At 43.1% G+C, this 22,678-nt stretch overlaps 3 protein-coding genes and 1 long non-coding RNA gene across 6 annotated transcripts; 2 read left to right on the forward strand and 2 right to left on the reverse strand.

The window, feature by feature from the left end:
* Positions 1–231: 231 nt before the first annotated feature.
* On the forward strand, positions 232–4,581 carry LOC127531139 (uncharacterized). Its single transcript, XR_007938110.1, has 3 exons — positions 232–612; positions 2,974–3,867; positions 4,323–4,581. It is a non-coding gene; the product is annotated as an uncharacterized LOC127531139 (long non-coding RNA).
* On the reverse strand, positions 731–4,729 carry LOC110968395 (renalase, FAD-dependent amine oxidase). 2 transcript variants are annotated; one of them, XM_022218265.2, is made up of 7 exons: positions 4,392–4,729; positions 3,748–3,853; positions 3,494–3,636; positions 2,952–3,110; positions 1,366–1,458; positions 1,104–1,279; positions 731–1,031 (listed from the first exon to the last, which is right to left on the reverse strand). In XM_022218265.2, exons 1-7 carry the CDS (start codon positions 4,507–4,509, stop codon positions 879–881), a joined length of 948 nt encoding a protein of 315 aa, XP_022073957.1. In that variant the 5' UTR covers positions 4,510–4,729; the 3' UTR covers positions 731–878. The 2 variants fall into 2 exon arrangements, with proteins under 2 accessions (XP_022073957.1, XP_022073956.1); XM_022218264.2 differs by having other exon boundaries at positions 1,366–1,539; positions 4,392–4,722.
* Positions 4,730–5,911: 1,182 nt separating this feature from the next.
* Positions 5,912–14,521, forward strand: lipf (lipase, gastric). Of its 2 annotated transcripts, none has more exons than XM_051939718.1 (11): positions 5,912–6,139; positions 6,944–7,069; positions 7,543–7,654; positions 8,620–8,818; positions 8,977–9,086; positions 10,149–10,285; positions 10,381–10,521; positions 10,825–10,896; positions 11,009–11,081; positions 11,869–11,978; positions 13,133–14,521. In XM_051939718.1, the coding sequence occupies exons 2-11, from the start codon at positions 6,947–6,949 to the stop codon at positions 13,253–13,255; spliced, it is 1,200 nt and encodes a 399-aa protein (XP_051795678.1). In that variant the 5' UTR covers positions 5,912–6,139; positions 6,944–6,946; the 3' UTR covers positions 13,256–14,521. The 2 variants fall into 2 exon arrangements, 1 of the variants encoding a protein (XP_051795678.1); XR_007938104.1 differs by having other exon boundaries at positions 5,932–6,139; positions 11,009–11,077.
* Positions 14,522–14,927: 406 nt separating this feature from the next.
* ankrd22 (ankyrin repeat domain 22) lies at positions 14,928–21,133 on the reverse strand. The gene is made up of 6 exons (XM_022218272.2): positions 21,035–21,133; positions 19,003–19,194; positions 18,813–18,920; positions 18,643–18,720; positions 18,056–18,154; positions 14,928–17,984 (listed from the first exon to the last, which is right to left on the reverse strand). The coding sequence occupies exons 1-6, from the start codon at positions 21,053–21,055 to the stop codon at positions 17,907–17,909; spliced, it is 576 nt and encodes a 191-aa protein (XP_022073964.1). The 5' UTR covers positions 21,056–21,133; the 3' UTR covers positions 14,928–17,906.
* Between the last annotated feature and the right edge of the window lie 1,545 nt (positions 21,134–22,678).

Raw genomic sequence — 22,678 nt, forward strand, 5'->3', positions numbered from 1 at the left:
GAGCGTCTGTTTCAAATTAAACGATCAATAATAATGTCATGAGTGATAATCATCCAATGACTTAATGTGATATTTAATGCGTAGACGTACGTTTTCTATTTACTTCTACTGTTTTCAGTGCAGGACTTTAAACTCATCAGGACATAAATAAAGGAAAAAATCAAGTTTATGATCATCCGGGTTTCAGTTGAGTGGACTCAGGATGATGATGGTAAAAGTGATGAAGATGATGATGGTGATAATGAAGGTGCAGCTCTTCCTGTAAACCCGTCTCCTGGTTTCCATCGACTGCGTCCTCCAGAAACTCTGACTCTGATCGGTGACTTGGCAGAAATGATAATCTCTTCCCCCACAATGCACTGCAGTGGCGTTACTGAGCGCGCTCCAAACGACTGGAGAACAGCGAGGAGAAATGAGGTCACACTCACTCAGAGAGCCTCGTGGGCATCGGACCAGAACTAATTCTGTCTTATCTGCTGCTATAAAAAGATCAAAGCAGTGAAGCAGCCGAGAACCGCAGACTGAAGCTCTGCAGCAGGAACCAGCAGGAACTGGCACCAATACAAGAACCAGCACCAATACTGGAACCAGCTTAGAACCAGGGCGGCACAGGTAAGAAACCAGTTTAAACCAGTTGGATCAGACTGAACCAGGTTTAGTCTAGTTTAGACCAGGTTCAGGTTAGTCCAGCTGGTTTAGCTTAGGTTAAACTGAGACAGAACTCTGCAGGTTTAATCCAGAAAAGATTCAGTTTATTAAAGACAAAAACATTTAATCAACATTAACTTTAATGAACGACTTCTTCTTAACTTAATTCACTTCTAGTAACCGGGTACTGATTAACAACTCATTGATTATTGATCAGCGTCCTTTTGGACTCACAACGAGGCCTTCAGCGCACTGAGCATGCTCAGAGCAGACTCCACACAGCCGTCAAAGTTAGAGTGGCAGAAGGCGTCGCCACCACAGACCAGCAGCGGTTGGTCGAGGATGGTCATGTGACCCGGACAGTCTGGCACCGAGGTCAGCACCTGCAGGAGGGACAGAGGACTGTCAATAAGACGCTACCTCACCAGGACGAGTCCAGGTGGAAGTGGACTCACCTGGGAGTACCTCCACTTATGGCACTTGATGCTGATTGGCTGAGGGAGACCAGGGAGGAGCCTGTGGAGCTCCTGCAAGATGATTGGCTGGACATCCTCTTTGTCTCGCTCCAGGTGCTCCAGGCCGAACGGGACGCTGGTGTGGACGATGAGGGACGGACCGAGACCAGGTGAGTCTGAGAGGACAGACAGGAAGTAGTCATACAGACAGGAAGTAGTCAGTCATACAGACAGGAAGTAGTCAGACAGTAGACAGACAGACCGAGGTTCCGTTTCCTGGAGTCGGCAGCGATGTAACAGATACAGTGACTGTCGCTGATGTATCGAGCTCCCCAGGAGAAACTGAAGACGTCGCCTGGAGAGAAGAAAAGAGCGACGGCGAAACGAGATGAGTAGACGACTCCATCCAGCTGCTGCTTCTGGTGGACAGACAGGACTGACAGACAGATGGACAGACAGGACACGAGTCAGTACATGATGGAACAGTAGCAGCACTAATCACTGTCCAGCTGCATCATGGGAAACGTAGGAGTCTCTTTACAGCTTAACGCATCATTCACATAGTGAGCTCTGATTGGACAGTTTCCTTCCTCAGTTCTAACACGGTTTTATTATAGCTGGTTAAAGAGTCTGGTTACTGAACATCTGGATGAACGTTAGTCTGGTTACTGAACATCTGGATAAACATTAGTCTGGTTACTGAACATCTGGATGAACATTAGTCTGGTTACTGAACATCTGGATAAACATTAGTCTGGTTACTGAACATCTGGATGAACATTAGTCTGGTTACTAAACATCTGGATGAACGTTAGTCTGGTTACTGAACATCTGGATAAACATTAGTCTGGTTACTGAACATCTGGATGAACATTAGTCTGGTTACTAAACATCTGGATGAACATTAGTCTGGTTACTAAACATCTGGATAAACAGTCTGATTACTGAACATCTGGATAAACATTAGTCTGGTTACTGAACATCTGGATGAACATTAGTCTGGTTACTAAACATCTGGATGAACCTTTATCTGGTAACTCAACGTGTGTGTGTGTTTAGGTGTGTAACTTGAGCTGTGATCAGTGATCTATAATCAATAGTCTGCTGCTCTCAACTGTAAACTGTAACTCATGATTCACAGAAACAGAAACGAGCTGCAGCTTCAAGCTGCTCACACACACACACACAAGTTATTATTAGATCGTGTGTGTTGCAGAGGAAATGGGCGCTGTCCCCTGTCAGCCAATCAGATGAGCTTAAGGTGACATCATCATCTAGAGACAGACATGCACGTGCAGTCCAACTGTGCACATGCACACACAACACACACACACACAGCTACACTGTCTTATGCTTCTGTCTTTGTGAGGACCGTGATTAATGAAACACTTTCTCAGACAACTGAACCAGAACCAGAACCCAGTTCCAACTGAACCTCTGGCAGCGTTTGGACTTCCGTCCCAGAATGAGGACCAGACAGTGTCCTCACAGAGACAGACTTACAGCTACACACAGTTTTTCAGTTTTAAAGAAGAAGGTTTCAGCCAATCAGAGCTCAGGATAGTGACATCACAGTGTGTGTGTGTGTGTGTGTGTGTGTGTGTGTGTGTGTGTGTGTGTGTGTGTGTGTGTGTGTGTGTGTGTGTGTGTGTGTGTGTTGGGGTTACTGGTCAGTCAGGACTGGTTGAGTTTAATCAGCTGCTGCCTCCTGGTGGTGAACGTCGGCACTGAGCCTAATGTTTCTGTTGGACCGTGAACATCTTCATGTGTGTTTGTTAGATGTTCTGTTGGTTCTCTGTCTAGTTCTGTCTCTGTGTTCTGGTTCTGTCTCTGTGTTCTGGTTCTCACGTTGTTCCACGTCTCCCTGCAGCTGCAGGATCTGAGGAACCGGCATCGTCAGAATGACGGCGTCAAACGTCTCTCTGCCTCCCGCCTTTTTCTCCACCTCCCATGATGCACCACAGTGGTACAGGCCGGTCACATGATGCTCGAAGAACAAATCAGCTCCTGACAAACAAACGGAATCAAAGTTTAAATTTAAAGAAAAGTTTAAAACAAACCTAAGGAATAAAGTTTAAAACGACATTTGTTGGGTTCTCCATCTAATGGTAAACTACTTCCTGTCTGGGAGAGGTTTGGTTCATGGATCACAGAAGAAGAAACAAAGCAAGCGTCCCCCTGCTGAGAAACAGCAAAGATCAGAGCCTCTACAGGTGTGACTGGTCAGACAGGTGAGGGAGGTCAGGTGGTCCACAGGTGAGAACAGACACCTGGAACTCCACAACAGGAAGCAGAACTGAGGAACGTCTGAGATGAAACATCTTCAAGAACCAAAAACAAGTTCAGCTGATGCTACTGGAGCTAACAGAGTCAGGCCAGGAAGTGTTCACCTGACTCAGACAGGAAGTGTTTGACCACACTGCCCATGCCCAGCGGCGCCATGTAGTTCTTGCTGTCGTCTTTCTGCCGCAGACCTTCGATCTGACAGCTGAGCGGCTGCAGGACTCCGGCTGACAGCAGCTCTGAGTAGAAACTGAAACAAAACAAACACAACAGCTGATCTCTGATGAACAAACTGTCCCTGAATGCAGCCTCCTGGAGGACAGGTGAACCTGTGGTGTTCAGGTGTGGTGTTCAGGTGTACCTGTGGTGGGACTGAGCGTAGGCAGGTGTGGCAGTGATGTATTGAGCTCCCAGGTCAGCTGAGTGTGATGAGGCGTTTGGAGGACGGCTGGTGAACATCCGACCACCTGAGACAGAACAGGTGAGTTCCTGCATCAGGTTCTTCAGTAAATCTGTTCCTCAGGAACATGAAGCTGAATCTTTCTGGATGAAGATCTGATTTTATTCTGCGTTTCTCTCTGACATAAACAAAGTGTAGTTTCGATGATTCCTGTCAGAATTAAACCGTCTTCTCTATCAATCCATCCACTGCTAATGTTCAGCTTCAGAACATAAAACTGGAGGAATTTTAGGAGAAGATTTGAGTGAATTCTTCATTTTTCTGCCGCAGACATGAATAAGCTGTTAGAGGACGGTCTCCTGATCTTCACAGTATCTGTTTATCTATTTATCTGACTGTCAGTTACGGTAAACTGGACGCTTTCTCAGTGAAGATCTGTGTGTTTGTAAATAAATAAAGTGTATTTATGGATAAATACTGAGCCGGATGTTAGAGGACCGTCCTCTTTGAGTTATGTCTTTATTTTTGTCCTGCAGCTGAACCCGGTTCGGCTGTGAGTTCGGGAACATTAAATCCTCTGGTTTCTGGATGGACTTCTGTCTCACCTGCTCCTCTGGATTTGTCCCAAACCACGATATGAACTTTGCTCTGCAGCTCCCTCCTCAGCAGACATGCGCAGATGCTGCCGGTCAGACCCGCTCCGACTATCAGAACCCGAGACATCTTCAGCTCCGAACCGGACCGGACTCACGGTACCGGCGGACACAGAATAACAGGTTCGGGTCAAATCCTCCAGCGTTGTTATAAAACGGAGAGAAACTTGTGGGTCAATAAATACTATCCCGGAGAAAGACGGTACATCCGGTTAAAGTCCTTCAAAATAAAAGCCCGACTAACAGAAAACCCGATTTTAAAGTTCTGAAACCGGTTTTAAACAAATATTTTCATCTTAAATTAGTTCACCACTAAATATAACATGTAGTTAAACACATCTTCCACTTTTAACTAGATGCTATGTTTAAATAATAAACGAGTTTTGTTCAATATATAGTTATTAGTGTATATTCAATATTTAACAATAATCTCTGGTATCTTTATTTGCAGGATTAGTGTTTCTACATGTTCCATGTTGTTATTTTCTAAAAATATTAAACAAAAAATCATAGGAATCAAATAAAAATGGACCCATGAGCCTCCTGTGATGTGATAGTTAATAAATAATGTTTTAATAAACACTGATAACATCATTCATGTTCTATCTATCTATCTATCCATCTATCTATTCATCCATCCATCCAGCCATCCATCCTCACTAGGGTCATGGGGGGTGCTGGAGTCTATCCCAGCTGACTCGGGTGAAGGCAGGGGACACCCTGGACAGGTCACCAGTCTGTCACAGGGCTACATATACAGACACACAATCACACTCACATTCACACCTACGGACAATTTAGAGTAACCAATTAACCTCAGCATATTTTTGGACTGTGGGAGGAAGCCGGAGTACCCGGAGAAAACCCACGCATGCACAGGGAGAACATGCAAACTCCATGCAGAAAGATCCCAGGCCAGGATTTGAACCGGGGATCTATCTATCTATCTATCTATCTATCTATCTATCTATCTATATCTATTTATTTATTTATTTTTGGTATTTTGGGTTATTTTCAGGAGTAAACTAACCGTGACGTCACCCGTTGGTTTCAACGGCGAGAAAATGAAGCCCAGATTTTGCTACTTCCTGGTCGCCGTTTTGGATTTTTTGGAGCCAGTGACGTAAAAAGCGTCATCAAACAGACTGGACCGGAGAGCAACTCGGGGCAGGATTGGCTGAGGACTCTCTTATCCCGCCCACGTTTTACCGCAGAGGCTTCTGTTGCTGTCCATCAAGTATAGCCACGCCCCCTGGCTCCGCCAACTTTAACGATTTATTTAAAATTCAGTATTGATTTATTTTAAGATCGGCCACCTGATCTCTCATTTTAACCATGAAAACTAACAGGAAAAAAATCCTGAGCTGTAGAAAATCAGTCTATCAAATTTTATTTTCTCCAAAAATGAATTGGGGTCTATGGAGCAAAAGCTTTTTGGAGCCAACCCTAGCGGACGGCGTGATATTGCAAGTTTTTGACACTTCCGTGTTTGCTTCAATTCTGGAGCCAGATGCTACGTCCACTATATATACAGTCTATGATTATTTTTGGTTTTTCGATGAAAATCTCTTAAGTCAATATGTAAACAACGTGCTTCCGGTCTCTGACCAATCGCAGGACTCCTCCCTCTGACGTCTCGGCTCTTCCGTCAATGGGTTCACAGTCAGCTGATCTCCAGGTTGAGACGGACGCACGGACAGGTGAGCGACTCTTTACCGCCACATATAACCCCCGTTAAACTTACCCTTAGAGACGGTTAGTCTAACGGCTCTTTAACGGCTTATTAACGGCTGATGTGAAACGGGAACCAGGAATACTTGAGACTGAAAACGTTCAGATGTTTGAAGTTAAATGTGACAGAATAAAGTTTCAGATCTGAAAGGAAGCTGCAGAATCCTCCAGAAAAACGGAAACAGAAAAAAGGAATAGCAGCACCATGAAGAAAGAGCTAAAAAAAAAAAAAAAAAAACCCGGCTAAAAACGGCTTAGAAAGAGCTTATAACAGGCTGAAAACTGCTTAGAAGTAGCTAAAAACAGCTGAAGACTGATTAAAACAGTCTGACAACAGAGCAGCAGAGATAAAACCTTCACAGAAGAATTTAAATCCATCAGAAAACCTTCAGTTAAAGCAAACTTCCGGTCTGAAGTCTGTGTTTTATCTGTTTGTACTTCAGTGTTTGAAGCTTCATGGTCCGTTTATCAGCCTGTTTTCAGGCTGTTTACTGTCTGTTTTCAAGCTGTTTTTAGGTTCTTTACAGTCTGTTTACTGTCTGTTTACTGTCTGTTTTCAGGCTGTTCTCAGGTTGCTTTCAGGTTCTTGTTAGGTTCTTTTCTGTCTGTTTTCTGTCTGAGCGTTGAGCTTCAGGTGTTCAGCAGCTCAGTTTCTGAATGAATGAAATTCTGTTTTCTACGAACTGATCAGATATAAAGACTCTGATTCATCCTCATTTACGTAGTGAACCTGAATGCACAATTCTGACTCTGTGTGTGTGTGTGTGTGTCAGACGATGTTGTGTGTCTTGGTGTGTGTGTTGTTTCTCTCGGCTCTCGTCCTCGGTGGTCCGACCGTCACTCAGCAACGCTCTGATGTCCGACAGCAGCAGCTGGACCCTGAAGTGCACATGAACATCGTGAGTAATGACTGGCAGTTCTTAGTGAGCGTGCTCAGTTCAGTTGAGTTTTTAGTGAGCACGCTAACACACTACAGTTCCCATGATGCTCTGGTGCTGTTGCCATGGAGACAGACAGGTCAGCACTGATGAAGTCATCACACTGAACCTGCTGTCACTGGACGTTGGCCGACAGGTGTTAATAACCTTCAGGTGTCATCACAACCTTTAACCCATGACATCATCACCCCTGTGACATCATCACACCTGTGACTCACCTGTTGCCTGACCTCTGATCAGTTCTGACCCAGTTTAACCCTCATGTTATCCTGAGGGTCGTGTTGTGTGTGTGTGTGTGTGTGTGTGTGTGTGTGTGTGTGTGTGTGTGTGTGTGTGTGTGTGTGTGTGTGTGTGTGTGTGTGTGTGTGTGTGTGTGTGTGTGTGTGTGTGTGTGTTGATGTGTTGATGTGTTAATGTGTGTGTTGTGTGTTCAGTCGGAGATCATCTGGAGGTGGGGCTACCCGGCTGAGGAGCACCAGGTTCTGACGGAGGACGGCTACATCTTGACGGTGAACCGGATCCCTCATGGCCTGAAGCAGAATGCAGGTCAGAGATCAGTTTGTTGTGAAACAGGAAGTGACTCGGCTGAACCTTCAGCTGGTCTCGTGTCTGGTTCAGGGTTTGTAGAAAAGGGAAGTGATCTCTGGAACCCTGTAGCTCTAAGGGTTCAGCACAAGAAACTTCATTTCAACTTTAAACGGATCACAGTTTCATGAATTCTTCTGAAAGACCAGAATTTTTAATTAACAGAATTAACAGTTAATTAAGAGTTTACAGGATGCGATGAGGTACTATCAAAATAAAAGTCTCTCTCAGCAAACAGTGGTTTTAGGACTTTAGCAGCTGCATGTTGATTTATTCTACAAAAAGGAACATGACTCAAACAGGTCTACAGGAAGGAAGTCCATTTATGTGGGCTTTTCAAAGTAAAAGCCCCTAGTCAGCTAAAAGAAGTTACCAGGATGCACTGAGATACACTGCGCTATCAAAATAAAAGTTCTGAAAAGTAACAAAAGACTTACCAGTTACTATAAAATATGCTGGATTTTCAAAATAGACCACTACATCATTGCTTCCTCCTTTATCAGACTGTCAAAATAAAATCTCTGTGATGCTTAAATGTGCTGACCAATCAGTTCTTCTTCCCGTCTCTCTCTCACACACACACTGATGGACCAACATCTCGATGTTTGGGTTCGCTTTCAAAATAAGAGTCCATACCTAGTAGCAGCTCAGTTTAAAATGGTTTTAATTTTAAAAGGAAGTCTTAATTTTCTAGACACTAAAATCACTGCTATCTACAGAGAGTCAACAGGATGCTGAGAAATATGCTGCACTTTCAAAGTAAAAGCTCTAAGATGTTTAAAGGAACTGATCAGGGTTTTTGACATATGCTGGATTTTCAAAATAAAGGTGCTGTTATATATGATATCTCATGAGGACAGCTGAAGCTGCGTTGGACAGTTTCAGTTCCCTCTGAGATGTTCCAGCTGAACTCTGTGGTCCTGCAGGTCCGAGGCCCGCCGTCCTGCTCCAACATGGCCTCCTGGCGGCCGGCTCCAACTGGATCACCAACCTGCCCAACTGCAGTCTGGGATATGTGCTGGCCGACGCTGGATACGATGTCTGGATGGGAAACAGCCGCGGAAACACCTGGTCCAGGAAACACCGAAGACTGAGTCCTCTGGAGGAGGAGTTCTGGAGGTTCAGGTAGAAACCAAGATAGAACCTTCATCAGAACCAGAACAGAGAGGATGATGATGATGATGATGATGATGATGATGATGATGGTGATGACGATATGATGAAGGTGGTCATGATGTTGATGATGATGATGAAGATGGTGGTGATGGTGCTGATGTGTGCAGTCATGATGAGATGGCCCTGAAGGACCTTCCAGCGGTGGTGGACTACATCCTGAAGATGACGCAGCAGCAGCAGATCTTCTACATCGGACACTCGCAGGGAACCACCATCGGTACCACCTCATGTTCTCCTCATGTTCTCCTCATGTTGTCTTCATGTTGTCCTCATGTCCTCATGTCCTCATGTTGTCCTCATGTTGTCCTCATGTTCTCCTCATGTTCTCCTCATGTTGTCTTCATGTTGTCCTCATGTTCTCATGTTGTCCTCATGTTGTCTTCATGTTGTCTTCATGTTCTCCTCATGTTCTCCTCATGCTCTCCTCATGCTCACCTCATGTTCTCCTCATGTTCTCCTCATGCTCTCCTCATGTTCACCTCATGTTCTCCTCATGTTCTCCTCATGCTCTCCTCATGCTCACCTCATGTTCTCCTCATGTTCTCCTCATGCTCTCCTCATGCTCACCTCATGCTCTCCTCATGCTCACCTCATGTTCTCCTCATGTTCTCCTCATGCTCTCCTCATGTTCTCCTCATGTTCTCCTCATGTTCTCCTCATGTTGTCTTCATGTTGTCCTCATGTTGTCCTCATGTTCTCATGTTGTCCTCATGTTGTCCTCATGTTGTCTTCATGTTCTCCTCATGTTCTCCTCATGTTCTCCTCATGTTGTCCTCATGTTGTCTTCATGTTGTCCTCATGTTGTCCTCATGTTCACCTCATGTTCACCTCATGTTGTCTTCATGTTGTCCTCATGTTCTCATGTTGTCCTCATGTTGTCCTCATGTTGTCTTCATGTTGTCTTCATGTTCTCCTCATGTTCTCCTCATGCTCTCCTCATGCTCACCTCATGTTCTCCTCATGTTCTCCTCATTTCCTCCTCATGCTCTCCTCATGTTCACCTCATGTTCTCCTCATGCTCACCTCATGTTCTCCTCATGTTCACCTCATGTTCACCTCATGTTCTCCTCATGCTCACCTCATGTTCTCCTCATGCTCACCTCATGTTCTCCTCATGTTCACCTCATGTTCTCCTCATGTTCACCTCATATTCTCCTCATTTTTTCCTGATGTTCCCCTCACATTCTCCTGATGTGTTCCTTTCATGTTCTCCTCATGTGTTCCTGGTTTGTGGCACTACTGGGCCTCTGTCCTGATGACTATCTTTCTGATTTCCCAGCATTCATAGCATTCTCCACGCTGCCAGAACTGGCCAGTAAGATCAAGCTGTTCTTCGGTTTGGCTCCCGTAGCAACCGTCGCCTTCACCGAAAGCCCCATGACCAAACTGTCCTTCCTGCCCGACGCCCTTATATGGGTAAAGACCAGTCACATGACCACACTGACATCACATGTACTCACAGTCATATAATGATCACATGTATTGATGGTTGGTTCTGATAATGTGTGTAGGACCTGTTTGGGAGGCGGGACTTCCTGCCTCAGAGTCACATCATTGAGTGGTTTGCGGAACACGTGTGTGGGAAACACAGCGAGTTGTGTGGAAACCTGTTCTTCGTTCTCTGCGGCTTTGACGAGAAAAACCTCAACATGGTTCGTACCTTGAAACAAAGATTTAAGTTTGGTTTTATTTCGTCTTCAGCTGCTTCTGGTGGGGAACCTCAGTGGAGGAACCTCAGAGAGGATCTCAGACATTCTGAACTCCAGAGAACATTAAACTGATGAACGTTTTCATGTTGTTTGATCTGAGAATCTGAGTGACGTTAGAACCAGACAGAAGAACATTAAATGAAGTGATCGGTTCTTCTGATTGGTTCCCTGTGTCACTGAGCTGATGAAGACCAGGACGTTTGGTTGACAGCTCTGCTTCTTCACTGACTCATGTGTTGCTTCCAGACTCGGACTCCGGTCTACACAACCCACTGTCCAGCTGGAACCTCCGTCCAGAACATGGTCCACTGGGCTCAGGTCGGTCACCTGTCAGTCAGAGGCCCCGCCCCTCATCAGACTTCCTGTTTTTGCTTTTTTGTTTTTATTCTGGTTTTTGTGGAGCTCAGAACATTCTGGTTTTCGTCTTCAGGCGGTTCATGGAGGGAAACTGATGGCGTTTGACTTTGGACCTGCAGGAAACATGGAACACTACAACCAGGTGAGTCTGGACAATCAATCAATTTTTATTTGTATAGCACTTTTCATCCGATGAAATCGCACCACAAAGTGCTTTACAACATTAAAACATTGAAAATTATTGGAAAAAAACAACAACAAGAAAATGTTTCCCTCCCACCCTGGGTATGTACTTATATATCTACACTAGGGCTGCCCCGAATAGTGGTTTCTGGCCTCCCAATATATACTGTGGCGGAGATGGCCCGAATATTTGGATCCGTTCGTCTGGTCTCCTGGGTCCACATTTTGCCTTCGTTTTGTCTTCAGTTAAACTGAAGAATTCCCAAACAGCGGAGGTCTTCAGCATCTTGTCTTGTGTTTATGCAACGAAGTGAAGCGTGACGTCAGAGTCGGCAGCAACCCGGACATTCAGGTGGTAAGAAACAGGAATGGAGGAGCTGAGATGAGCCGAAGTGGGCCGAAGGCGAAGGGAAGAGAGGAACTCCGTATATTTGTATTTTCATCTGGGGGGAGGAAGGGGTGATCACACAGACATATGTGTATATGTTTATGTGATCACACGACGGGATGAGCTGATATGAGCCTATGTGGGCCGAAGGCGGAGGGAGGGGGGCGAGCGCATATTCGGATACCAAAATTATTATCCGGATACCGCCGTAGCGAACGACTACTCGGATATTCGGGATATTCAGGTCCAGCCCTAATCTACACACACACACTCACCACAACTGTATGGAGACATGGCATGGCAGGTAAACATCAGCTGATTGAGTCCAACAGACTCAACTGACTCTGTCTGTGTTGCTGCAGTCCGTCCCCCCCAGTACCACGTCCAGGACATGAAGGTTCCCACCGCTCTGTTCTCAGGGGGACAGGATACGCTGGCGGACCCTAAAGACGTGGCGCTCCTCCTCACCCAGGTGAGTCCAGCAGCAGCACTGAGCTCTGGTTCTACAACATCAGAACCACACTGAAGGTTCTGCATCAGAGAAGAACAGTAGAACGTCCAGGGAACGCTCCCAGAACGTCAGTTTCAACGATTTTCTTGACATCTGCTGAACATTCACTGTGAAAATCTATGAAGATAAGAGAACATTCCCTAAAGGTTTTACAAAAACAACCTTTAGAGAACGTTCTCCATCAGAGAACGTTTAGGAAACAGTCAAAGAATGTTCTTTAATGGTTCCCTGAAGGTTTGACAAACATATTGAACAGTGTTCCTAAAACATTGCTTCAAAGGTTTCCTGAAATTTGTATTTAAAAAAACCTACAGAGAACCTTCAGGGAACATTTCCTGAAGGTCCGCTGAAGGTTTCACAAGATAAACTGTAGGGAAATTTTCCAGAACATTCCTAGATCATTCCCTAAAGGTTCTGTGAAATAACCTTCAAATAACATTACTAGAAGGCTTCCTGAAGGTTTTATAACTAGAGGTTTCATATGATAATCATCAGAAAACGTTACCAAACGGATCCTTGAAGATCATCTGAAGGTTTTACAAAACCTTGAGAGAACCTGTACAGAACATTCCTGTGCTGTTCCTTATAGGTCCTTTCAAGGTTTCTCAACATTGTTCCTCAAACATTCCCTAAAGGTTCCCTGAAGATATACAGAATAACTTTCAGAGAACCTTTGGGGAACCTTAAGGGAATGTTCTGGGAATGCTCTGTAAAGGTTCCTTGAAGTTTCCTTAGGGAAACCTTCAGAGAAGATTGAGGTGTTCCAAGAATGTTCCGTGAAGGTCCGCTGAAAGTTTGCCAAAAGTCCCCTTTTGAGAACGTTCCTATAATGTTCCTTGAAGGTTTCACAGACCAAGCCTTCAGGTTAATGGTTTTGAGTTAAACTCAATGCAGCGTGTTTCATAAGTTCTGTGGTGGACTGAAGAACCAGAACCAGAACCCAGTGGTCCACACGTCCTTCACCCCTCGGGAACATTTCTACATCAACACTGATTCTGACTTTTTAAAAAGTCGAGCTGCGTTCAGTCGCTGCCTGAACTCGTTTCTTGGAGTTTGTCAGATTCTGTTCCTCATCAGTGTTCTCCAACCACTCAGCCTGATGTTTGTGTGTTCAGGTGTCCAACCTGGTCTTCCATCAGCACATCCAACACTGGGAACATCTGGACTTCATCTGGGGGCTGGACGCTCCTGAGCAGATGTTTCCCTCCATCCTGAAGCTGCTGCAGGAGCATCGCTAGAGATGGTGGAGAAGATGGAGATGGTGGAGATGGTTTAGATGGTGAAGGTGTTGATGAGGACCAGCAGCTCCTGTTGTATTTTATCGTGTAGAAGAACCAGCAGACTGAGTTTTAAACCCTCGAACAGTTAAATCAGTTCCAGACTAAAACATCTTCAAACCGTGGATCACAAACATCGACGTGTTTTAGAGGAAAATGGAACTTTTTAGAAAAACCTGAAATCGCTCCAGATGAATGCAGTACCAGCAAAGTAACGAAGTACATTTACTCCAGTACTGAAGCTCTACCCAGCAGTTTCTCCGGGTCGTACTACTACTTTTTCCTCCTGATCCAAAACTTTTATTAGAAAACTTTTAATGATGCAGATTTAATCCAACAGATGATTAAGAAATCCAGACTAAACCTGTGATTTCTGATCTTGGTGTCTTCTCAAGCTTATTTTAAATCATTTTGTGGTTCTTTTAGTCTCTTTGAGGTTGTTTTAGCGTCTTTGAGGCTGTTTTAGTCTCTTTGAGGTTGTTTTAGCATCTTTGTGGCTGTTTTCTGCCTGGTTGTGAGGAGGAGATTTGACACAGCCGGTAATATTACAGACTTTCAAAATCCAGACTGACAGCTGCAGATTAAATCGGTGGTTTCCTAAATTTTTTGAAAATATTGTGAACAACTGAACCTGATTTTAAAAACATCCAAACAAATGAAAAACGAAAAATCAAGAACAGCGTCCAAAAAGCCAAACGATAAATGAAATGTCCCAAAGTCTGGCTGAGATCTGCAGGATGCTGGAACAGGAAATATCCATGTGTCTGACGGTGGACTGAAGTTTTGGAGCTGCTGAATGTAAACGAAGAGTTTCTGTTTACTGAGAAACCAAACATGAGCTGGATTCATGTGTACAGCTTCCTGTTTTACAGTGTAGCTGGTTTTAATCACATTCCTGTTTGTTCCTTCATTTACTGAACATCTGCACATACGTGTACATTTACTCATTTAATACGTGCCTTCAAAATAAAACCAGCTGCAAAAATTACATTAAACTCTGTGAAAAACAAGCCTGGAGCAGGAAGTGTTTGATGATATTAAATCCATCGCTTCCTGATCAGCTGCTGAAAGAACTTCGTGTTTGTTCTGAATTCAATTCAATTCATTTATTTAAATAAATTGAATCCTGTGAAATGTGACTTCAGCTGCTTTTATTCTGACAACACTTTTACAAACTGTTGTATCCTGTGTAAAACCCATCACATTAAAATGACAGTTTGCTTTCAAGCTCCTGTTTTCTCATTTGTTCCAGACTCTTATTGTGAAAGACCGACTACCGACTGACTGCAGCTTGGTGGACATAAGACTCTTATTGTGAAATTCTTTGAAAATCTCAATGAGACTCAGCTGCCGTGGAAAACAATTGTCAGAAACTGTTAGCCTCTGTTAGCATAGCAACCTACAGTCAGAGGCAGGAACTGTTACTATAGAAACCTACAGGAGGAGGCAGTTGCCAAGGAAACCTAGGTTTAAATCGTGACTTTGTGGGACAATTGGAGTTCTAATGTTTTACATTAACAGATTTTTAGAGTTTAGAAGATTTTGTCGGAACTGATCGTCTTCAGTTTCTGATCAAGCTGTGTTTCATTGACATTTCTGGTTTTAAATGGTTGAATAAATCAGAAACACAGCAAACAAGTTAAATTTTATTAACACAATTTGATCGTGAAACACAAAATTTAATCTGAAATGTATAATAATCAGATTCAGTTCAATATCTACAAGTATTTTAATACAAATAAATGTTTTTGTTCATTTTAAAGACATTTTCTCGTCTGTAACAGACTGGAGTCAGCTGGTTAGCTTAGTGTAGCATTCAGAAATCACTAGGAAGTGCAGCTGAACAGCTAGCAGTATCAGACATAATATTCATAGCTAGAGGATGTTATGGAAGCTGCAACAGTTAGCATACAAAGACTGGAGGCAGTGGGAAACTGTTAGCCTAGCTTAGTACGTCTGAAAAAAAGGAAAACTGTTAGCATAGCTTAGCTTAAAGTCTGAAACAAGATACCATTAGCCTAGCTTAGCACAATGTCTGAAAGAAGAGGGAAACTTAGCATATCTTAGCTCAAAGTCTGGAAGAATATACTGTTAGCCTAGCTTGGCAGAAAGACTGGAAGCAGTGGGAAACTGTTAGCCTTGCTTAGCACAACGTCTGAAAGAAGAGGTAAAGTGTTAGCATCGCTTAGCACAATGTCTGAAAGGAGAGGAAAACTGCTAGGCTAGCTTAGCTCAAAGTCTGCAAGAAAATGATACCATTAGCCTAGCTTAGCACAATGTCTGAAAGAAGAGGGAAACTGTTAGCTTTGCTTAGCTCAAAGTCTGGAACAAGATACAATTAGCCGAGCTTGGCACAATGTCTTTAAGAAGAGGGAAACTGTTAGCATAGCGTAGCTCAAAGTCTGGAACAAGATGGGTCATTCCATACCAAATAGACAAAAATCCAGAGAAGTGGTTGCACCCAGCACCTCAAAATTGCTTCATTTTTTTTTTACCATTCTTTGGTACATTTCATTGGGAAAGCCAAAATTTTGAGGTCCTAAACCCAATCCTCATGGTTCTACACTGACAGTCATTAAAAACTTTGAGACCATATTTTTCAACATAATTTTTATTTTGAAGCCCCAAACTGGATTTTCTTCGTATGAATCATTTGTTTAGCATATTGGCATACAGAAACAAAAATCTAAAGTTTCAAGAATGATTTCAAAATAAAGAATTTCACAAAAGAAAACGGCACCTGCCAAACACAAAGTCACAACAGTCAATACCGAGTATGGCCTCCATCTGCTTGGATCCAGGCAGCAATCCGTCGGCGCATGCTTTGGACCAGGCTTCTGATTGTGGGTTGGGAACAGCCCATACGCCTGGATACATCACTGTAGCTCAAAGCGGCCTCCACCATACCCAGTGCCCGGAGACGTTGTTCATGTGATAGACGCGGCATGATGCTGTTCACTGGACTAACAATGGTGGTCTTTTTTGGGCCTTTATATAGGCCTTCAGAACCCATTCTCACATTGTGCAGATACTCACTGAGTATTGCTTGGTGTGTATTTGGTTCACTTTTGCAAAGTGACCAACCCATGTGCAATGAATCATGACAAAATGACAACTCATCATTATCTCAACTACCAGGGCACTAGATCATCAGTAAATCCACAATGAATCATTACAACCCCCCTACAAGTAGAATTCTGCCTACATTTATACCTCAAAATTTCGATTGACTGTCAGTATACAAGGGTCATGTTTTTAAGTTTCTGTCTGTAATTTTTTTCAGTTTTCACAACTTTATATCTCAGGAACCTCTCAACATATCTGCTTAAGATTTTCAGGACTAAAAATATGTATATAGTACATAATAATTTGAGCTTCAAGCAAGGTATATGTCTCATATATTTTGTATACCAGACCTCTCAATATGTGAAAAAATTCTTAAGACGAGCTTTTCATATAATGGTTCAGTTTGGTAGGATACAACATAAATAAGTATCAAAGCATGACCAGTACTGAAAATGTTATTCACAACCTTGCAATAATGTCTCAAACATTGGTCATTAGCAAAAAATGACTATTTTTGAACTAAAATTTCAGAATGTGGACAAGGTTGTACAAGTTTCATACTTAGCAAAATTTTCAATCTTTATCTTAACTTTAAAAAAAATTACAAAAGAACTTTGGTTCTGCTTGTCATCATCTTGAAAATGAGGCACAAAGTGTATAGGGGTAGACGTTTTTGACTAGTTGGTGGTTTCTTACAAATTACAACCTAAACAAACTAGACGATCAAATGTCACTAAATTAAACATTAGAGACATGGAAGTTATTCAGACAACATTTTTTTTACTTTGCTCTCCACAAGTCCTTAACTCTCTTCAAAATGCTTGCATCAGGAAACCTTAACGCCTCCCTAAACCAACTGCATCAGGCACTGGGACAATGCTAAGTACCTAATAAATGCATTTCATTTTGGAGCTTATTGTAATATTATGCACTTTTTAAATGGTTGTGTCTCAACAGATTTTCATCATAACAATTGTCTGACCACTTTATTTTATGCATCTATATACATTTAAAAGAACTTGAAAATTTGAAGAAGATATATTGAGTACTTCCTGAGTTATTAGGGTTTGAAATCATCAAACAATGACAGACGGAGTTTAAAAATTAAGGACCCCCCTCCTTCAACAGGCTGTAAAATGAAAACCAGTGGGCCTGTGAGGCTGTAACTTTGGGGTTTTCAATCATTTTTACCCTTCTGCAGAATAACAAAAAATGAAGACAATCTGAGATGGTGGTGCAACTGTCTTTAGTCTATGTGATATGGAATGACCCAGATACAATTAGCATAGCTTAGCACAATGTCTGAAAGGAGAGGAAAATTGTTAGCATAGCTTAGCTCAAAGTCTGGAAGAAGGAGGTACCGTTAGCCTAGCTTGGCACAATGTCTGAAAGAAGAGGGAAACTGTTAGCCTAACTTAGCATAGAGTTTGGAAGCAGTGAGAAGCCAATAACGTAACTTAGAATAAAGTCTCCTGGTGGTGTTTTTGTTTCTTTCTGTTGCCCAAAGACCAGAATCTAATTATTCCATTAGGACCTCAGCTCTCTGTCAGCGGCTCTTCTTCAACATGAGTTCGATCTTCTTGAACTTCAGTCGGACGGCGATGTCCAGAGGAGTTTCTCCGTCCTGTGAAACCAAACACAGTCAGGTTTGTTCTCACAGCAATGGACAGATTTAGTTTGTGTTTGTGCTCCTACGTTGTTCCTGATGTTGGTGTCGGCGTTCCGTTGGAGCAGCAGAGGAACCAGACGGAGACTCTTCCTCTGACAGACGTAGTGCAGAGCTGAGTTTCCTTTCTGAACAGTGGAGACCACAGCAGGAGATCAGCGAGCTGTATCTAAACCACCTTCTGCGGTCATTCAACACAAAACTGAACTGAGATCAGGTTCAGTCTGGAGATCTCAGATCATAGAATCAATAAAACACCCAAAGAACAGAGGAGCAAGTAGTTGGAGATCAATCCAGCATGGAGAAACATCTACAGACGATGAGCAGAGAGGAAACATGGAGATAGAAAAACATCTACAAGATGAGGAGATGGTAGGAGCTTCAGGAGAAACCAGCTGACATTTCTAGAAATGTCTTGGTTTCTCTTGAAGTTCCTGCCAGGACCTGATGACTGAGAACCTCCACCAACATTAGTTCAGAGTTTGTTTTACGTCACATTTGGTGCAGCTCCACGTTTCCGTATCTCTGCTCTAGTCTGACTGTTCTAAAGGTTCTAGTTCTGGTTCTGTTAAATGTTCTGATCTGTTCTAGGTCTGGTTCCGTTAGACGGACTCACGTAGTCCACGGCGTTGATGTCTGCTGTGCTCTCCAGAAGCTCCTCCATCATGGCGGCGTTCCGTCTCTGCCGCTGCAGCTGCAACACAAACACACACATCTCACACACACAACTACACAACACAGTGATGATGTCATCCCCACGCAAGCTGCCGATTGGCCGGTTAGTACCATGATGAAGTAGCCGAGCAGCAGGACGGGCATCAGGATGGAGATCATCAGGTAGTCGAGAAGAGACAAGGTCCTCCTGGACGCATAGTGGAGACAGGTCCTCTGTTTCTGGAGGTCAGACAGGAGGACCGAATTAGTTCTCATTGGTCAACACTAAAAGGGACGCGATAGCATCATCAGGAGGCAGCACCTTATTGGTCAGGTGGATGTCGGCCTTGTTGTCCAGCAGGTATTTGACGGTAGCCAGGTTGCCGTGGCGACAGGCGGCGATGAGGGGCGTGTCCCCACTGTCCTGGTCCTGGACGTTCAGGTGAGACGGGTCGACTGTCAGCAGGTGATACAGCTGATGGATGTCTGAGTCGTACGCCGCCTGACAGGACGGCTGGAAGCAAAACCAGTAAAACCAGCTGGTTATCAGACTGGAAACCAACCAGGCTTTAGAGGGAACGTCCTACTGACTGGAATGATACAGTAGGTTTTATCGTCGATACCAGATTTAATCTGAGGTAAAACCTGATGCTAACATTATAAAACCTCATGCTAACTTTATAAAACTTGATCCTAGCTTTACAAAACCTCTTGCTAACTTTATAAAACCTCATGCTACCTGTTCTTGAGAGCAGCTTTATTGTATTTCAGCTGTTTGAAATGCAGTTTACTGACCATAGAGAAGCTAACAGAAGCTACCAGATGGAAACACAGTAACCCACCCAGTCCTTGTTTACTCAGTTAAAGTTTCCACAGAAATCTGAACATTAGAGCTAAAGTTAACCATGTTAGCTGCACAGCATGCTAACACTAAGGATTGTCCTGTTGTATGGCTAATAGTAATGCTAGCCCATTAGCCACGCAATATATTAACCCCGGAAACTTTGTATTGTTGTAGCTAATGCTAACATTAACCACATTAGCTCCACAATGTGCTAACACTAAGGATCCTCCTGTCATTGTGGCTAATGCTAATGTTAGCTATATTAGCTACATTAGCAGAAGCAAACATCCCCAGAACCTTTGTTGAACGTCTGCAAGTTAATGAGACAAACAAACTGAATATAGTGAATTTATGAGCTGCTGCAGGTTCCAGATGTTTAACTCAGAGTTCTGTCTGTCTGCAGGTTCCACGTTTTCTCTCCGCATATTTTGCTGATAGTTTCCAGCTGAAGCTTCTTCTGGCTGCTGATCAGAGAAAACAGAATCAGAGCAGCAGAACCAGAGGAGCTTCAACGGACCGCAGTTATTACGACACGAAATAAACCAGTAAAAACACAGCTAAACCAGTAAACACCCAGTAAACACTCATTTAAACCAGTAAACACCCAGTTTAGGACCCGTCTGTCTGTCTTTCATTGTTTCTTGTCTGTTTTTAAATATATGCTAAAGCTCATTCTATAATTTATGATCAATATCAGTCATCAGATTAATCAATAATTAAAGGAACACATCTGGAAAAATTATCAGAAATCAGACTGATTGAAATATTTCCAGTACTATTCCTTTAATATTTCTGGAATATCTGAAAAATATTTAATGTATTTATTATACTTTTCTTTAATATTTAAATTCTTGTCAAAAGAAAATACCTAACAATATATGTGGATAGAGAATAATATTATATAATATATAATGTCAAATCACCACTCGGCAGGGAACTGAGAATTCAAGCTAGGTAGCTAGCGCTACAGCAAGCTAATGTAGAATAATGTTCATAGATTAACATGAAGGGAGCTAGTTAGCTAGGTAGCTAGCACTACAGCAAGCTAAAGTAGCATCATGTTCATAGCTTTACATGGAGTGATCAGAAATCAATCATTCACAAGGCGAAAGTATTGATAATCACTGATAATTATTGATAATTATGTATAATTGTTGATCATCACTGGTGGGTTTTTATCCTGCCACATGTTCGAGAACAGTTTGTGTTCTGCTCAGACTGAAGAACTCTGAAATTAAAACAGTTTTTCAATCAGCCGATCGATTACAAACTGATAATTCTGATCGATAAATTCACTTCACACGATCAAACAACCGATTCAGTCTGAAGGCTGCGACAGTTCCCTGTCTCTGCATCAGACCACCTGTTGATTTGTTTGTTTGCCTGTTGGTCTATTTGTTTGTTTGTTTGTTTGTCTTTGGTACACTGGAACTGTTACGACCTTTCAGAATAAAGGATTAGAAATCAGTTTGCTTCGATCAGAAAGTAGAAAAGTAAAATCTGTTCTTACCTCCGAGTAAACCTGCCCCATGATGGTGAGCGCACCTGGACACGTCAAGACACCGAAAAGTCAGCACGAGTACGTCCGGGCCGTCATTTCAAAATAAAGGTCTCGGGAAAAATATTTTTATTTCCAAATGAACATTTTGCAAAAAAAAAAAAAGATTTCTAAATCCATTCCATTTTTATAAACTAGCTGGCAGAAATCGTAAATAACGATTTATATGTTTATTTATTGTGTGAAATAATAATTTTGACAGAGGGACATTGTTGTTGTTTCTAATATACTGTAAATTATTTTCCTGTTAAAGTTCTCCAGGTGCATGATGGTCCATCAGAGCTGCACTGGCAACATAAACACTACCAACAATAACCTAACTCAACAAATAACAACAACAGCAACAAACACAAGACTGAATAAATACCACAAATATATTCAAATAACATCTGAGTTAATCAACTACTCTGACTCATAAACAGCTCCTTCATGTCTTCATTTATCTTCTGAAACGGTTTTACTGTGACGAGAGGCTTTTATTTTGTAGTGTTGTTTCTCTTCCGTTCCTCTGGTTGTGAATCTTCTGGTTCTCCATGGAGCAGCCTGGAGCCAACAACAGGATCAGACACATCCACTGAGTCACCACCACAGAATGAAGGTCTGAGAACCTGGAACCTGTTCTGAGGAAACATCAGCTGATCGATCAGACAATCGATTGATCAGCTGATCAGATAATCGATTGATCAGCTTCTGATTGATCGTCAGGAAATAAATCAGAGCAGCTTGAAGATCCAGCAGATGGAGCCAAAATCCACAGAACCGCCTTCAGCTGGAGAACTGAAGGAACACCAAAGGAAGAAACCTCTGAGCCAGAACCAGGACCAGAACCAGGACCAGGACCAGGACCAGGATCAGGATCAGGATCAGGATCAGGATCAGGATTAGAACCAGAACCAGAACCAGGATCAGAGACTAGAACCAGAACCAGAACCAGGATCAGAGACTAGAACCAGGACCAGAGACCACAGAGGTCCAGCTGAGCTCCACAAACAAAATCATCAGAAACAGACACAGTTAAACAGATGTAGTAGTAGTGGTAGTAGTAGTCCTGCTAGTAGTAATAGCAGCTGTAGTACTAGTAGTGCTAGTACTAGTGACAGTAGTAGTAGTAGTAGTTGTAGTACTGGTAGTAGTACTAATAGTACTAATAGTAATAGTAGTGGCAGTAGTAGTACTCGTCGTAATCGTACTATTATTTCTCTTTGCGTCTCTCCTCAGTTTGGTGTCTGGAAAGTGTGTCAGAGTGAGACATTACAAAGGTCCCATCTTTGTGGACGCGGTAGTGCGCATGTGCATAGATCACATAGAAGCTGTAGTGAGTCATCTGTTGACAGAGACGATCTCTGCGGCCTCCATCTGTGAAGCATCCGGAGCTTTCAGCCATTTTACCGCCGTTTCTTCACACCTGCCGAGCCGCGGCACCGCCTCCAGCCGGGGAAAGAGTCCTCCAGCCGGGGAAAGAGTCCTCCAGCCCGGCCCTCCAGCGACCTCTGTGCTCCACATGTGGCCGAGGGATGCCGTCTGTCTGCGGGCATAGAAGCGACAACGAACCGGTAAGTGTCAGTCTGGAACCATCGTTGTTAGTGACAGAACCAG

This window comes from Acanthochromis polyacanthus, chromosome 19, assembly GCF_021347895.1.
Source record: "Acanthochromis polyacanthus isolate Apoly-LR-REF ecotype Palm Island chromosome 19, KAUST_Apoly_ChrSc, whole genome shotgun sequence".
In the NCBI taxonomy this organism is placed as follows: Eukaryota; Metazoa; Chordata; class Actinopteri; family Pomacentridae; genus Acanthochromis; species Acanthochromis polyacanthus.